Source organism: Monodon monoceros, unplaced genomic scaffold (genome assembly GCF_005190385.1).
Source record: "Monodon monoceros isolate NGI ecotype Baffin Bay Population unplaced genomic scaffold, NGI_Narwhal_1 Super_Scaffold_7, whole genome shotgun sequence".
Taxonomy (NCBI): domain Eukaryota; kingdom Metazoa; phylum Chordata; class Mammalia; order Artiodactyla; family Monodontidae; genus Monodon; species Monodon monoceros.
Window position 1 is genome coordinate 69045339 of NW_021703784.1, and position 18590 is coordinate 69063928.

An 18590-nucleotide genomic window follows, 5' to 3' on the forward strand; every position below is an offset into this window, starting at 1 on the left:
CACTAGATTGGCAATTAGTATTCATACTACCAGAAACAAGTTTCTGCAATATGGTAGGAACAAGAGAGGATGTTGAGGGACTGGAAAAGCAGTAAGTACAAATTCCACTTTGAAGAATAATCGTAAAAAATACTTTGGGGAGACAGGAACAAGAAAAGAGGTGAAAGAGTTAAGTTCGGGAAAAGAGAAGGAATATCTCTTCCCTCCAAACCAGAAAGAAGAGGCAAATAAATCTGAGGTGGGCAAGTGCATACAAAGAATAACCATAACTTCACTATTTAAAAAAAAAAAAAAAAAAAAGTAATTGGAAAGGAAGAAGTAAAATTGTCACTGTTTGCATATGACATATGATACAGAGAAAATCCTAAAGATGCCACCAAAAAACTGTTAGACCTAATAAATGAATTCAGTAGGATACAAAATTGATATATAGAAATCTGTTGTATTTCTATACACTAACAAGAACTGGCAGAAGGAGAAATTAAGAAAACAATCCCATTTACAGTTGTGTCAAAAATATTATAATAAAATACCTAGGAATAAATCTAACCAATACAGGTAAAAGACCTGTACTCGGGAAACTATAAGATACCAATGAAAGAAAGTGAAGATGACACAAGTGGAAATATATACTGTATTCATGGATTGGAAGAATTAATATTGTTAAAATGGTCATAATACCCAAAGCAATCTACAGATTCAATACAATCCTTAACAAAATACCAATGGCAGGACTTCCCTGGCAGTCCAGTGGTTAAGACTCTGAGCTTCCACTGCAGGTGGCACAGATTCGATCCCTGCTCAGGGAACTAAGATCCCGCATGCTGTGCAGCGCAGTCAAAAAAAAAAAAAAAAAACCAAAGGCATTCTTTACAGAACTAGAACAAACAATTCTAAAATGTGTGTGGAAACACAAAAGACCCCCCCAATAGTCAAAACAATCCTGAGAAAGAACAACAAAACTGGAGGTATCATGCTCCCTGATTTCAAACTATCCTACAAAGCTACAGTAATCAAAACAGTATGGTACCAGCACAAAACCAGAAACATCAATTAATGGACCAGAACAGACAGCCCAGAAATAAACCCACACTTACATGGTGAATTAACCTATGACAAAGGAGGCAAGAATATATAATGGGGAAAAGGATAGCCTCTTCAAGAAATGGTGCTGGGAAAACTGGACAGCTACATGAAAAAGGATCAAACTGGACTTTCTCTCACCATATACACAATTAAATTCAAAATAAATTAAAGACTTAAACGTAAGACCTGAAACCATAAAACTTCTGGAAGAAATCAGGCAGTATGCTCTTTGACATCAATCTTAGCAACATTTTTTTGAATATGTCTCCTTAGGCAAGGGAAACAAAAGCAAAAATAAATAAATGGTACTACACCAAACTAAAAAGCTTTTGTACAGCAAAGCAAACATCAACAAAATGAACAGGTGGTCTACTGAACGGGAGAAGATATTTGTAAAGGATACAGCTGATAAGGGGTTAATATTCAAAATATACAAAGAACTCATACAACTCAATATCAAAAAAACAATTTGATTTAAAAAATGGCATTTTTCAAAAGAAGGTATAGTGGCCAACAGACACATGAAAAGATGCTTAACATCACTAATCAGCAGGGAAATGCAAATCAAAACCACAATGAAGTATCACCTCACACCTGTCAGAATGGCTATTGTCAAAGAGACAACAAATAACAAGTGCTGGTGAGGATGTGGAGAAAAGGGTACCCTAGTGCACTGCTGGCAGGATGTAAATTGATACAGCCACTATGGAAAACAGTATTTTTTTCCGCAAAAAATTAAAAATAGAACTACCATATGATCCAGCAATTCCACTTTTGGGTATTTTTCTGAGGAAAACAGAAACAGTAATTTGACAAGATACATGCACCCCTATGTTCACTGCAGCATTATTTACAACAGCCAAGATATGGAAGCAACCTAAGTGTCTACTGACAGATGAATGGATAAAGAAGATGTGGTATACACATACAATGGAATATTACTCAGCCATTAAAAAAAGAAAAGAAATCTCACCATTTGGGACAACATGGATGGACCTAGAGGTTATTATACTAACTGAAATAAGTCAGACAGAGAAATACCGTATGATTTCATTTATATGTGAAACCTAAGAAGCAATACAAATGAATAAATATAACAAAACAGAAACAGGTTCATAGATATAAAGAACAGAGGGGAGGGACTTCCCTGGTGGTCCAGTGGGTAAGACTCCATGCTCCCAGTGCAGGGGGCCCAGGTTCGATCCCTGGTCGGGGAACTAGATACTGCATGCATGCTGCAACTAACACTTTGTATGCCACAACTAAGAAGTCCACATGCCACAACTAAGTCCCAGCACAGCCTAAATAAATATGTTTTTTAAAAAAAGAAGAAGAAAAAGAACAGAGGGGAGGTCAGGGGTGGGGGTTGGGAGTGGGGGAATGAAATAGGTGAAGGAAATTAAGTGGTACAAACTTCCAGTTACTAAATAAATGAGTCATGGGGATAAATGTAAAGCATGAGGAATACTGTCAATAATATTGTAATAACTTTGCATAGTGACAAATGGTAACTAAACTTACCATGGTGATCATTTTGTAATGTACAGAAATGCCAAGTCACTAAATTATGTTGTGCACCTGGAACTAACAGTGCTGTAGGTCAATTATAATTCAATTTTTTAAAAAGGTAGTGAGGTCAAGGAGAGGTGGAAAGGGTAAATTAAGGGTTTAAGGAAAGTGATGCAGGTTTGCAATAATTCACAAAAACTTATCAGTGCATACTCTATAAAGCAGTTATAAGAATATGGGAGGGCCTTCCCTGGTGGCGCAGTGGTTGAGAATATGCCTGCTAATGCAGGGGACACGGGTTTGAGCCCTGGTCTGGGAGGATCCTCCCACATGCTGCAGAGCAATTAGGCCCGTGAGCCACAACTACTGAGCCCTGCACATCTGGAGCTTGTGCTCCGCAACTAGAGAGGCCGCGACAGAGAGAGGCCCGCGCACCGCGATGAAGAGTGGCCCCCGCTTGCCGCAACTAGAGAAAGCCCTCGCACAGAAATGAAGACCCAACACAGCCAAAAATTAATTAATTAAAAAAAAATGAAACCATGTCCAAAAAAAAAAAATATGGGAAAGCTTTACACCTAAACAAGTCCCAGGTTCATGCCATCTTACCCCAGAAATTAGATGGAACACCAAGTTTTCAATAAATGTATTTTAAGCATTAAATATAAACATATCAGCTGCTTTTCAGAACAAAGTTGGTTACTTCGTTACCAAAATTTTATAGAGACTTCAGTAATCTACTCAACTAATGTACTATATTCAGCTAGACAATGAAAAACCACATTTTATTCAACTTTACCTCTTCTTTAAAATTAACGTTAGACATTGTGCTAATGGGGATACACATGTTTATAGTGTTAATATAATCAACTTTTAGAAAAAGTCAATAGCCACAGAACTTTGCAAAACCATTTCTATGAAAATAATTTCATTCACTACTAAAATCTTTGGGATCTATTCAAAGTAGCTAAATTATAGCTATTAACTAAAAGTGTGATTTAAACTTAAATTGCCAGAAGACAGTTTTAAGGCATAAGTCTATGCCTTTTCCTGGTTTTGAAAACAAAAATTTGAACTGAAGTATTTAGATTATTATGAACAAAAGACACTAGAAGGAAATAGGAAGTAAGACTGCTGAGTGAGAAGAAAAATACCCTTCAGAGTTTTTACCACAAAGCATAAAATTCTTACAGGAAATGAACACTTAAGTATGTAAAGTAATTATAAAGAATAGGCACTGCAATCTTATTTTCCAACAAAAAATATGAACCTCAGGGAAAAGTTTTTAAATAGAGATGAATGGTGTGTGAAAAATTAAAAGTTCCACGCCAATGTTTGTGTCACAGGCTTCTTAAATCAGCCTATTATTAGTGTTCTGTTTACCTCCCCCTTTTGGTCTAAATCAAACCAAACTTTATCTTCTTGTACACAAACAAAATGGTGAAATTTTAGTGTTGATAAAAGGGCTTAGAACTTTTCTTTGAAAATAAAAATCCTTTTATAGCATTTGTAACAAGTGCACACTAAACCTCTGATTAAAGACCTCCAATAACTATGCAATGACCACCTGAGAGGAACCATTACCAAATGGCTATTTATAAGTTCCTTTATTGATATTTAACTGTATATCTGCCTCTGAGTTTTATTCCCCATTGGTCCTTGTTCTACTTTTTGGGACAATGAATTTTAAAACTAAGTTACTAAACTGAATTTCTCAATTCATAGAGAAAAATATAAACAAATAGGATTTGCGTAATTTTAAGCTTTCTATGAAAGGTTATTTTAACTTTTACACCTGCTACCACTTGTCTATTAAAATCTAGCACAGGGCTTCCCTGGTGGCGCAGTGGTTGAGAGTCCGCATGCCGATGCAGGGGACACGGGTTCGTGCCCCGGTCCGGGAAGATCCCACATGCCGCAGAGCAGCTGGGCCCATGAGCCATGGCCGCTGAGCCTGCGCGTCCGGAGCCTGTGCTCCGCAACGGCAGAGGCCACAACAGTGAGAGGCCCGCGTACCGCAAAAACAAAAACAAAATCTAGCACAACGTACCATGTAATTTGCACAAAGCAACGCACTTAATGTATTGGAAAACTTAGAACATAACTATTTCACCTTTGTTTTACAAGAATACCATGATTTTCAGGTATTCTACTTCCTGAACTGCTTTGAGAACCTATGTCCCAAACATAAAACTTTAAAAGAAAAAAAGTCAACTTCCTCTTTTACAGGGCAACTTTCCAAACTTTAAATATTATTCCTGAAAGGGTCTCAGAAATTACCTAGTCCAACTAACTTTATATTATAGATGAAGAAACTCAGATTCAGAGTGTGAATTAGCTCCAATTAATATTCGCTTCTTCAGGCAAAATATCTCCAATCTTTTCAACAGTTCCTTAAATAGCATAGCTTCTAGATCCTGAACACTGTAGTCTTCTCAAGACACACTCTAGTCTACCACTGGTCCCTTTTAGAATGTGGTGCTCAAACATAATTATTACATGGGGTTTTAAAAGAGCAGAGGGGACTTCCCTGGTGGCGCAGTGGTTAAGAATCCGCCTGCCAATGCAGGGGACACGGGTTCGAGCCCTGGTCCGGGAAGATCCCACATGCCACGGAGCAACTAAGCCCATGTGCCACAACTACTGAGCCTGCACTCTAGAGCCCGCGAGCCACAACTACTGAGCCTGCGTGCCTAGAGCCCGTGCTCTGCAAAGAAACCACCGCAATGAGAAGCCCGCGCACCACAACGAAGAATAGCCCCCGCTAGCCGCAACTAGAGAAAGCCCGTGCACAGCAACGAAGACCCAAAGCAGCTAAAAATAAATAAATAAATTTATTAAAAAATAAAAAAAATAAAAGAGCAGAGTATAACAGAATGATCAACAACTACATACCTCCTCAGCCATACCACAGTTAAACTCCTTTAAGGAGCCTAAGCCACGTCAATTCAGACACTGTGCCATTTAGTAAAGCTACTGATGTACACTGTAGTAATCTAGCTCCCGTCTCTGATTGATCAGCTGATCAAGTCATGTTATTTTTGCTTACCTGGCTTTGACTCATGTCTCTCGCAACCAATTTGATTACTCCTTGATCCTTCCCCCTGTACTTTAAACAAAATCTAAGAACATGTTTCTGCTAAAACTTGCCTAGAAGCCTAATTCCTAGAGTTTGAACAAGCAATAATTCTCTGCAACTCCCATGTGATCTGATTTCCCAGATCTTGTTAGGGGAATTCTTTTCTTATCTTTAGGAAACTACCTATACTCATCAGTCCTGCAAGATGATTTCTGAAAGTACCCCAAATAGGGAAAATATCAAGATGATACTGTGACAAATATTAAAAATGAGTAGGAAAAGATGTATGCAGAGAGACAATGAAAGGGATATAAGTGAGTATCACAGCCCTGCCCCCACCAAAGGAAAGGGTGGAGAAAACATCGGTTGAACCAGAAGTGACCAGTCTAAACTACAGAGGGCAACAGGGAAAGGAAGCAAGTGTTTTGCAGCAAAAGCACTGGCAATCTATGCCACAGGTTTTAAGTTACAAACAAACTGAGGAAGAAAATATTAATTGGAGATAAGTCACCCTCTGGATCTAAGTTTCTTCATTCATGAAATAAAGTTGGTTAGACTAGATAACTGTGGTTATCATCTTAAATATCTCTAAAATACGAGTTCATTTAACTAATTACAATACCATTATTACATGAAAAAATTAATAATTCCTTAACTTCTTCACATTTCAGTTTCTTCAACTGTGAAATAGGTATGGGTCACTCTGATCTCACAGGATTCTTAGGAACTCTCTATTGTCTCAGTGATTATAAAAAAAGAGTTCAGTTTGAACATTTACAGCACAGATAAAAAGTATGTAGCTCTTAGGTTCTGAGTCCAGTCTTGGATCATTGATAGCAAGTAATTCTGGTAGACCCAGAAACCTCAACTTGTTTAAGATGATAACCAGAGTTCACCTGGAATGGTAATTTCAGCTCATCTGGAATAATCTATTTCCCTTAGTGAATAAATGAATTTCTACTGCTGGGAAAGTTAGAATTAGAGATACAGAGATTATGAAATAAACCAAAGTCATTTATAAATATTTTATTAAATTCAAGATAATCTATGTATTGTGGCTACAATGCATATATTGTAGAGGTGCAAATGCATACCCATGAAGGTGTGATGCAAGGAGCAGGAGGATTATTTGAAAGTGACCTGGATGCTCACTCTGGGTTGCCTGGACAATCAGGGGCTCTGCCTTCTACCAATGGGAGGGCTGAGCCTAAACTCAGCTCCCTTTAGGACCAGGGGCTTCTTTTTCCCTGATAGCAGAGACTGCAACTTTCCCTAGCTCCTGAGATCTCCAGTTACTGGCAGCTGCCCTTCCCAAACTACTTCTGATACCCCTAATCCAGACCACATGGTGTCAAACACCATGCCCTCATGCTAAATCCATAAAAAGGAGATCCACAGTTAGAGAGGGATCTCTCTATTGGAACACTGACCCAAATATGAATCCGGCAGTAACCTGGCCTGAGCAGGATGGGAGGATCAGGGGGACCAGTGTCTTCCTTTAAAAAAAAAAAAAAAAAAAAAAAAAATGAGGTAAAGTTCATAGAACATAAAAACTGCCATATTAACCATTTAAAAATGTACAATTTGTTGGCTCACAGTACATTCATAATGGTATGTGACCATCACCACTATGGTAAGAACACTGAAATGTTCTAATTCCAGAACACTTTCATCACCCCCCCCCCAAAAAGATCCCTGTACCCATTAAGCAACCATTCCCCATTCCCTCTTTCCTCCAACCGCCCCCAACAAACACTAATCTGCTTTCTTTCTCTGTGGATTTGCCTTTTCTGGACATATCATATAAATTGAACCATACATGTTTTTTTGTGTCTGGCTTCTTTCACTTACAATGTTTTCAAGGTTCATCCATGTTGCAGCATATATCAGGGCTTCATTCCTTTGTATGGGTGAATAATATTCCATTGTACAGACATACCGCTTTTGCTTTTACCCATTCATCAGCTGATGGACATTTTGGGTTGTTTCACTTTTTGGCTATTATGAATAAAGCTATGAACAGCCCAATTTTTAAAATGGCCAATGACAAATAGACATTTCTTCGAAAAAGATACAGAAGTGGCCAATAATCATATGAAAAGATACTCAACACCACTAGTCAACAGAGAAATCAAAATCACAATGAGATATCACTTCACATCCATCAGAATGGCTATAATCCAAAAAAACTGTCAAATAACAAGTGTTGGCAAGCATGTGAAGAAACTGGAACTCTCATACATTGCTGGGGGGAATGTAAAATGATGCAGCCACTATGGAAAAGAGTTTGCTGGTTCCTCAAAAAGCTAAGCATAGAATAACCAGCAGCTCCACTACTAGGTATAAGTCCCCCGCCCACACTTCCTGATTTGGCTTAAAGTTTTCCCTTCTCCTTTCAAATACTTTAGGAAATGACTGTTATTTGTAAATACAAAGACAAAAATCATGACAAGATGACATAGAATATTAATAGTAAATAATATGACATTAGAATAAATATTTATGATTCCAATTTAAACTGTGAAATTAACCTGTGACTTTTAAATTGAAAGGTGTTAAGAAATTCTGTTCCTAAATTTGTAAACAGTACTGAAAAGCTTAAGAGACCTTAATAACAGGTATTTCTTAGTGGGGAGCTGTAGTCAAAATACATTTGGAAAACACTGCACTGGTTAAGATTTTTCTGGGTTCTGATTGTGTTATCCAAAGAAATCCTCATCCTTTTTTCTTAACCTTCTTAATATCTGCTTTTTTCTCCCAAGACATCTAAAATGGTTTTTAAGAATCAACAATTCAACATAAACCCATCCAAATCATGCAAAATTTGCTTATCCTCCCCTAAATGCTAGTTGAATCTCAGTGCCTAAACAGTAGCCAAATGCTGATCTAATTAGCTGAATGATATGATTCACATTAAGGTAAGAATGAGGCTTAAACATTCCTAGAATCCACAGATACCGTAAGAGCAAAATACAAATCTTCAGTGGTATACTATCTATGGAAAGGAAAAGTCTAAACCCTGCTGCCTCTCTTCTAAGAGAAGACATTCTGTCCCAGGCACCCTTAACTAATTTTTTCAGACAGTAAGACTATATGAACTCAGCAACTATGCTATATAGACTACAGTTCTTTTCTTCACTAATATCAATACAGGTGTTTAAAGAGAGTCCTTTAAATGGCTTTTCTCCCATCTCTCTGGGGCCTTCCTTCCTTCCTTCCTCCCTCCCTCACTTCCTTCCTTCCCTCCTCCCTCCCTCCCTTTCTTCTACTCATTCATTCATTCATGGTTAAAAACAACAAAACAATATACATGAGAATTTCTATAATGGGGTTAAAAACCAAAATTCCTTATTTACCCTGAAAAATAAAGGCAATAAGGAAAAGAAAGTAGGACTACATATAATGAATGGACAAGGAGAGACAGATAAAAATTATTTTTAATGCCTATCAGTGAAAGCCAGATCCTTGATTATAGGTTTTCAAAATCCACAATCCTAGAAAAGATAATATTAATAGTAAGCAATTTTTCAATCTGCCTGGGACTTCCCTGGTGTCGCAGTGGTTAAGAATCTGCAGGGGACACGGGTTCAATCCCAGGTCTGGGAAGATCCCACATGCCGCAGAGCAACTACGCCCACAAGACACAACTACTGAACCCTCGTGCCGCAACTACTGAAGCCCACACGCCCTAGAGCCTGCGCACCACAACTACTTAGCCCATGAGCCGCAACTACCGAAGCCCGTGCACTCTAGGGCCCACATGCCACAACTACTGAGCCCACACATTGCAACTACTGAAGCCTGCGTGCCTAGAGCCCATGCTCTGCAACAAGAGAAGCCATCACAATGAGAAGCCTGTGCACTGTGACAAAGAGTAGTCCCTGCTCACCGCAACTAGAGAAAGCCCACATGCAGCAACAAAGACCCACCACAGCCAAAATATTTTTTTTTAATTTTTAATTTAAAAAAAATTTTATCAATTTGCCTAAACACATTTAATCCTTTTCCACACAATCTAACATTCACAGTATACTTAAGAAAACAAGATTCAACATAAAAAACATTTCTTTTACCAAATAAATTATGTACACAAATATGAATTCTCTGTTACACTAAGTTTGAGAAGTGAGTAAGAAAAGACTATACCTGAGATATTTGGCCCTGGACTTTTGTAGGCTGAGTTGTTCGAATATTTAAAGACTGGCTTCTTGTTACTGTTGCCCCAGAAAGAGATTTTCCATTCACCTTTCTTTCAAGGTGACAACTTGCTGGTGATCTCTCTTCAAGAAGAACAGCATCCCAAGGATCGTCTGCTAGCAAACCTGGTATATTTTTCTCTTCTTCATGGTCCAATACCTCTACACTGTCCACCTTAGGCTTACTTAGAGGATCCAAGTCTAACCAGTCAAACTTACTGATATCTTCAGACTTTGGAGACACCTGTAGATTGCTGATAGTAGATTTTGAATTTGTTATCTCCAAATCAGTCCTTGCTTTTCCATTTTTTAAAAATTCTGATGTACTAGCTATTTTGTCAAACAGCTTTGCCATGTCAGGACTGACTACTGGACGATAGATAGGTAAGCTTCCTTGTGGATGAAAGGGTGTGGTGGGTGTTAAAGGATATGAAAAATATGGAGACTGTCCTGGAAGTCTTAAATATATAGGTTCTGTGGATGGAAAAGTAGGCATTCTTGGATTGAAGCCATTTTGGAATACAGTCTGTTTACTACTGTAAGTTGACTGGTAAACAGAAGGTAAAGAGTAACTGGAAGGCCCAGATAATCCAGGTGGCCACTGTCCTCTCTGAATAGCAGGTCTAAGATACAGCTGTGCTGAAAATGAAGGGCTCAGAACAGGAGTAACTGGCAATACAGGTGTTTTTCTAGTCTCGAAACTGTCATCCAGCAATAGTTTCTCAAGTTCAGCTTGGGTAAGCTTTTCTACATCAATATCTACTGCTCTTTTTTGGGTATCTGATTCAGGAAACACCATGAGATCATAATCCTGTTTGCTATAAACTTGTGCTTTTTGTCTGGTGCTGCTTGACCACTCATAGCCTCTCTGGTTATCGGTCACCCGTCTATCCTTTTGCAGTTTTGCTAAAGCCTCTGCTTCCATCTGTAATGCTTCTTCTTTGCCCACATCTTTTGTTCTTGTTGGTTCCAGATGTGAAGATGAACACTGCTTAAACCCATTGTTGTTGGATATCTGAGCCATGTCCACTTAAAAGACCAAACCTTCTCCAATCTATTTTTTTTCTTGTAGCTTCCAAAATAGCAAGACCTGCACATAAAAATAAATATAACACTCGATTAGATTTTTAAAACACAAATTTGTTTTGTTTGTAACCTACTACATATGATTTAGGATTTAATGCCACTTACAAACATACCACGAAATGAAATGAAATAGGGAAAATCTTGGTGAAGGAACACTTTTAAAACACCTTATACACTGTTGGGTTAAGAGACACGTTTAGACATACATGACTTTATCCCATTCCCTGACCTAACAGGAAAGCTAACACAGTAAATGAACTCAAGAAGCTGTCACTTCAGTTGTCACACTGGCTGCCATTAACCAGTTGCACTTCTGGCAGAATTCTTGGCATAAAATGGCTTAAGTGCTAGTCACAAATTTTCAAGAGTTCAGACACGGTTTACTGTTATGCAAATAGCAAGTCAAAATGGTTTCAATCATTTACTATTTGTAAAATTGCTCAAAAGCCAATTAGCAATAAAAGTATTCAACACCTAGTAAATAAAATCAAGTAACTATTATTTTATCAAATCATCATATAAAAAATTAAGGGCTTATAATATTCTAGAAATTTAAAAAATGTATACTGTAACATAGATTAGAATAATGTAAGTGTTAAGGCTATAAGAAACTGTAATACTGCACTCAAAGGTTAAATTATGGCTGAATCTGTCACATAGTTCTGATCACACTTCTAATTATCTGCAGTTAAATCAATAGTTATGATACTAGAATTTCTCCTTTTCCAATTGCTAAAGTATCTATTCATAAACTAGAAGATAGTTTAGTAAACTTTCTCATGATCAGTTAATAAACATTTATAGTCCTCTATTTAAAATAAACACTTAATTCAGATCAAGACTACCCTATGAAGCAAAATGACCAATTAAAGGGTTAGTTATCTACTGTGCAACAGAGGGCATATTTCCTGCTTCTAATCAATATGATACAGGGATTAAATGTGGGTTCTGGAGTCATATCACCTTTATTTATGATGCTGTAAGGCCTTGGGCAAGTGATAACTTTTCCACATGCCTAGTTTCCTAACTTTTAAAATACGAGAAAGTATCTATTTCCTAAATTACAAAGGATTAAAAATGAAACAATGCAACTAAAAGTGTCTATCATTGGCCTTAAGCATAAGCATTAAATAAATGGCATCTACTGTTAATCTGATCTGATTTGAGATACACCTAGTTTGAATATAAAGCAAGAGAGCTCCTGTTTACATCCTTTTTCTAGTACAGTGCTTATCTACAATATGCGCTCAATAAATGCTTAATGAAAGTATGTAGGGAAATGTCCAAAGTGAATTCAAATTAATGTAACACAAATGAAAATCCTAAGTGTTGAGGTATACTAAATGAAAAAGTTATTAGTGATGACATGAAGAAAGGCAGTCAAGAAAGACATCACCTGCAATTCTTTTATACAACGACAGTTGAGTTTCTGAGGCATTTCACTGAAAAGCTATTCCAAATTTTTCCCTTCCCTGGCAGGCTGCAAAACTAGGTATGATGTACACTTAAAGTCTGTACACGTCACTGTATATAAATGTTTTGTGAAAAGAAAAAACGGAATACTGACTTGCTAAATATGCATGAAGTACTTAGAGAAAAGTACTAACATCTACAATTTATTTTGAAATGCATCAAAAATAAGATAAATTGATAGAGGGATGATACATGGATAAATAATGATAAAACAAGTATAGGAAAATGTTAATAGTAGAATCTAGGTGGTAGATATGTGGGTTTTCACTTTGAAATTCTTTCAGCTTGGCCTCATGACTGAAAGTTTTCACAATAAAATGTTGGGTGGGGGGGAATGGGTACAAATTCTTCCCATTCCCGTATATACAGCCGCTCTGCAATGCAACTTTGTTGTTCCTCCCATAAAGAGGTGGGGTCTATTTCTCTACTTGATCTCAGTCGGCCTTGTGACTTGCTTTGACCAACAGAACGTGAAAGAATTGACATTGTGAGAGTTCTAAGCCTATCATAAGAGGCCCAACTGCTTCAGCTCTTCCTTACCTGAGTGCAGCCACTGCCATGTAAATGCTCAAACAGGATGAGAGAGCACAAAGAGAAAGAGATCCAGCCAACAGCCAGCATCAACCACCAAGCATGTAAGTGCAGACACCATCTTAGACCATCTGTCCACAGTTGAGATGACCACAGCCACCTGAGTGACCAAGGCAAGACCAGCAGAAGAAACCACCCAGCTTGAGTTCAAGTCAAACTGCTAACCCACAAAATCATTTTGGAATGGAATAGATAACTGATACACCTTTTCTTCTTACTTTTAGAAAACAAAACTGAAGCCACTTACATATTTAATACAAAATTTCTGTTTTAACCTCCACAGTTACCACTACTACCTTCCTTCACACATCCTCAGAGAATGAATAGCCCCTTTTCCTTTCTAAGGATGCCCCCTCCACTTATATCCTTAATCCTATTGAATTCCCCTTCTTCATCAATGACTGCCTCCTTTGTATTATCAATTTCTCCTTTACTTGCTTCTGCTCCTCTACCATAAAAATGCTCAAGTTTTCTCCATACTGAGGGTAAAAAAATCTGAACACTCCCCTTTAGACTCCAGTAGCTTTCAATTTAATTTTCTCCTTTCACTGCCAAACTTCTTGAATGAGTGACCTAGAAAGTCCTTTCTTTACTTACTCTGCCTTAGAAAAATTCTACTTGTCCTTCAGGGCCCAATTCAAAATACAGTCTCCTGTCTGAGGCTTTACTTAAGCAGCTCCTACCAGAATTTATCTTTTTAGCTCAACTAAAAACTTTTATCTTTACTTTGTATGCTGTTTTTGCATGCTCAGCATCCTTTCTTCTGGTAGTAGAATCTATAACTTTTGGATACCACTTGTCTTTCTTTTGTTTCATCTACTTTGAATTAAGCTGGACTATCCTTACTCCCGCTTGACCCTACCCCAATTCCAGAAGATCCAGGTCTGGCCAGAGCTAACTACAGAATTTCTGGAACTATTTGGAAAAGAAGCTTATCATTGAGGTTGCTAAGCTGATAGGATGTAAGGCTGGAGCTGTTTTGGCCATCTTTGCCACCGCTTGAGGAGATATTACCTGAGAATGAACCCAAGCCAGAAGAAAGCAGAGCTAAGATTAATTAGATAAATTCTAGCTATTACATTAAACATTTGGATCCAACCCATGTCTAAGGCCAGTCTTTTCATTTATGTAAGCCAATAAATCTCTCTCCTTGCGTGAGCCGGTTTAAAATTACTTTTTTCCATGATAATCAAAAGTATTTTGATTAACACAGAATCTCTACCCAGACAGACTAGAATAAGCTTCTTAAGCAGGGAAGCCTAGTTTGTTCATTTTTTTCTTCCCCACTACATTTAAAAGCACCTTGCTTAATAAATATGGAACTTCATTTAATTAACATGTGTTTTAACAGGAGGGAATGAAGGCTATTGGAGTCTTGGAGAAGGGACTTCAGATGGCACAAGAGTATGGATATATGACAAGAGAAATGAGTCATTTCATTTGTGGTGTTTTTATACATATTGGTGATGTTTTTATACATCACCAATACATTTGCTTGCTCTATCCCTAGTTCCAACTCAAAGTAGTATATGCTAAAGTAAACACAACTCTAAGTAGCCAGTAACAGCTGTCTGTTAGCAGCTAAATACCATATTTTAAAGTTTTGGGCCTTAAAAAAATACCGTATTTTAGTTTCCCAAAAGATTATTATGCATGTATACTCAGATAATAATAAAGGACTTAAACGGTTGTCCAAAAGTAACCCTGTGCCTGAGCTATTTTTCTAAGGCTGCTGCACTGACATGCTCCATTAATTTTTGAAAATAAAACTTCACTTGATGACAAACATTTAGCAGGAAATAACTTCCAACATGCTCATTCAAAATGAAATGTTCCATGCTAATGTTCGCCCAATTCAAGCAGGGAAAGACAATATAACTTGGTTTTGAATGATGATTGTATACCATCTGCCAAAAATTTCCCAACATAAAGGAACTCAGTGCAGATCACAAGGCTGTAGCTGCTTTAAAATTCTTCAAAAGAGGTCAATTAAACTATTCAGTTAAACTTTTGGATACCATTTGCAAACCCAAGTGAATTAATTTAAAAGCTCTTGGCTTCTTCTAACATTAATTTACAATTTAAATTTAAATCTCAGACAAAAATAAAACAAGTCAGTCCTGCTACCCATCTAAATGTTTTCTGATCTTAAAATTCAAGAACCTAAGAAAATGGAAAAACAATTATTTGAGTTCAACAATATTCTCCTTTAAAATGAAAATGAATCTCAAAGAAAAATAAATTATGGTACCTCCATGGATTGAATATTATGCCACTACTAAAAATAAAATTATGAAGACTGCAGTTAAATGTTTGTTAAAACTCTAAAAAATATCTACATCTCTCTATCTATACATAGACCTGTGTTTGGAGATATATAGATACTATATGCCAAAAATTGCATATATTTTGCAAAAATTGCATATATTTTCAAAAATTGCAAAATATTTTAACTAATTTAATCCTCACAAATTCTATTAAGTAGCTACTATTATTATCTCTAGTATATAAACATATAATCTGCCCAAGCTCATAGCAGCTAGCAAGTGGTGAAATTAGGACCCAAATTCAGGCAGTGCTAATTCACTACAATATATTTTTATGTTAACAGTTATGTGGAATCAATAAGTGTCTAGACATATCTTATCCTTTATAAATACCAACTTTCTTCCTCAATCCTAGGGTTATTTCTGTCTGCATTAATAAATTTTCTTTTAATTCTATCATGAAGTAGTTAATACTGCTATTTAGCTATAATATGTATCGGTTAATTATCACCAGATGACTAGCAAATTTATAATTTCACTGCAGGCATGAATTCTTATTTTATTTACCCTCTACTCTCAAACTTATACTACAGTTGTTGAATGAATGCATAATGCATCAATGACTAGAGAACTTAAGACACCATTTCTTTTATCAGAGAAACTAAACTCTGAAACAAACAGACTGAAAGAACTCATTTATTAATAATTCAACTAAAACTGAAAAATCACGTGGTTGAGTTTAGAATAAACTAGTGGTGGGACTTCCCTGGTGGTCCAGTGGTTAAGAATCCACCTTCCAGTGCAGGGGACGAGGGTTCCGTACCTGGTCGAGGAACTAAGATCCCACATGCCGCGGAGCAACTAAGCCTGCGTGCTCTAAAGCCCGCTTGCCACAGCTAGAGAGCCCGCATGCCTCAACTACTGAGCCCATGCACCACAACTAGAGAGCCCATGCACTGCAGCTACTGAGCCCACATGCCACAATGAAAGATCCTGAATGCCACGACGAAGATCTCATGTGCTGCAACTAAGACCCAACACAGCCAAATAAATACCTAAAAAAACAAACAAACAAGAAGTGGGAGAAAATTATCTTGAAAACTAGGAGGGAGAGAGGTGGCAACAGAAAAGTAAAAATAGGAGAGAGGGGCTCCATCTGTGCTTAAAAACAAACAGACAGACAAACTGCATTAGAAAAGCATATTCTATCTCTAATTGATTCATGGAGGGGGAAAGAACTCACATGACCAAAATAATAATAATAATCAAGTACATTGTTATTAGGCACTATACAAATCTGTCAAAAAGACAAAAAAGAAGAATGTCCAGGTTTTGGATGAGATTAGGTTAGAGCAGCATTGTTCAACAGAAATAGAATGCAAGTCACATAGAAATTTAAATTTTTTTACAGCTACATTAATAGAAACAGATGAAATTAATTTTAATAATAAACTTGTTTAATCCAATATATCCAAAATATTATAAAGAGGTAATTAATGTAAAAAAATGAATGGGATACTGTACTTTCACTTTTTTATACTAAGTCTTCAAAATCTGGTATATATTTTACACTAACCACATTTCAACTTAGACTAGACACACACCAAGTGCTCAACACAAAGGTGGCTAGTGGACAACACAAGGTTAGACTTTATGAGGAAAGAAACAAAAAGCACGGTGAACAAGCATCATTACTTTCTGGATGGTAAGGAAAAGTTTATTTTACCAAAAGTTACCCTGTCCCTTAAGTCAATAACATATCTCAATTGCCCATTAGTTATCTTTCAGAAGAAAATTTTTATTCTTTTATGCCCCATAGATAACATACAACCTTTTAACAAAGGCCTTATCATCCCTTTTAACTTTTGTATTTTTAAAGTACATAACTTCCAATTAATCTTTTTAAAACATTTATTTATTTGGCTGTGCCAGGTCTTAGCTGCAACAGGTCTTAGCTGCACCATGCAGGATCTTCGTTGCAGCAGGCGGGATCTTCAGTTGTGGCATGCGGGATCTTTTAGTTGTTGCACATGGGATCTTTAGTTGCGGCATGCAAACTCTTAGTTGTGGCATGAGGGATCTAGTTCCCTGATCAGGGATTGAACCCGGGGCCCCTTGCATAGGAAGTGCAGAGTCTTAGCCACTGGACCACCAGGGAAGTCCCTCCAATTAATCTTTTTACAATTAGAAAACTGTTAACATTTCATAGAGAAATGTTTCACAATCGACCACACAGGATAAATTACAAAGAGATTAAATATTTAACTGTTAAAAAAAGAATCATAAAACCAAAGAAACAGAGAATTCCTACATAACACCAGCATAAAAAAGGCTGCCGTAATGTGATTCAAAAACCTAGAAGCCATAAGAGAATTCAAGTACATAAACATTTTAAAAAATAACTTTTGTTTGGCAAACAAGCACCACTGAATTTATTCATTTCCTCAGTAAATATTCATTGGGTGTATATTATGAATCAGGCACTGTTCTAGGTGCTGAAAAGTAAAATAAAAATAACTTGACTATTAAAAATGTCAATGAAAAAACAAACTGGGGAAAAACATTTGCTACTCATATCACAGAGAAAGAACTTATTTTAGTAATATATAACATAAAGCCCATAAAGGAAAACAACCCTATGGAAAGATGGACAAAGAGTTTGAATAAGCAATTCACAAAAGACGTAAAGACACTTACCTTTACTCATGTTGAGGCAATAGCAGTTTCAAAGTTATACTAAACCTAATTTTATACTAAACTGATAATAAACACACAGATAAAGGAAAAAAATATTCATCATACCAAAATTTGCTGGATACATGCAACAGTAGATAAAGGAAAATTTAGTTTTAAATGATGCTAGAAAACTGGAAAGGTTGAAAACTTAATGGACTAAGCATCCATCTCATGAAAGTAGAAAAGTAACACCAAAATAAAAGTAGAAGAAAGGGAATAAAGACCACAGAAGAAATTAAGTGGCATAAAAAATATATATATATATACAACAGAGGGATTCCCTGGCAGTCCAGTGGTTAGGACTCCAAGCTTCCACTGCAGGAGGCCCCAAGTTTGGGGAACTAAGATTCTGTAAGCCATGTGGTGCAGCAAAAAAAAAAAAACAAAAACAAACAAACAACAACCCCAAAGCAAAGCAAAGCAAAACAAAAAACAAAACACCAAAAATATACAATAGAGAAGATCAACAAAACTGAAAGTTAGTTCTTTTGAAAACACTAAGAAGATATCTTGTGATGCTGATCAAGAAGAAAATAAGACAGGAATAAACAATACCAAGGGACTTCCCTG

At 36.8% G+C, this 18590-nt stretch overlaps 1 protein-coding gene across 2 annotated transcripts in view; it reads right to left on the minus strand.

The window, feature by feature from the left end:
• The window catches only part of PIK3C2A (phosphatidylinositol-4-phosphate 3-kinase catalytic subunit type 2 alpha), a 103218-nt gene that overhangs the window by 63227 nt on the left and 21401 nt on the right, over positions 1 to 18590 (minus strand). The window contains exons 2-3 of one of the 2 annotated variants that reach the window (XM_029207905.1): positions 9818 to 10957; positions 7102 to 7167 (exon numbers count right to left, since the gene is read on the minus strand). In XM_029207905.1, the coding sequence (XP_029063738.1) occupies positions 7102 to 7167; positions 9818 to 10891 (1140 nt within the window). In that variant the 5' untranslated portion in view covers positions 10892 to 10957. The remainder of the gene's footprint in view (positions 1 to 7101; positions 7168 to 9817; positions 10958 to 18590) is intronic. The other variant, XM_029207906.1, reaches the window with a different exon arrangement.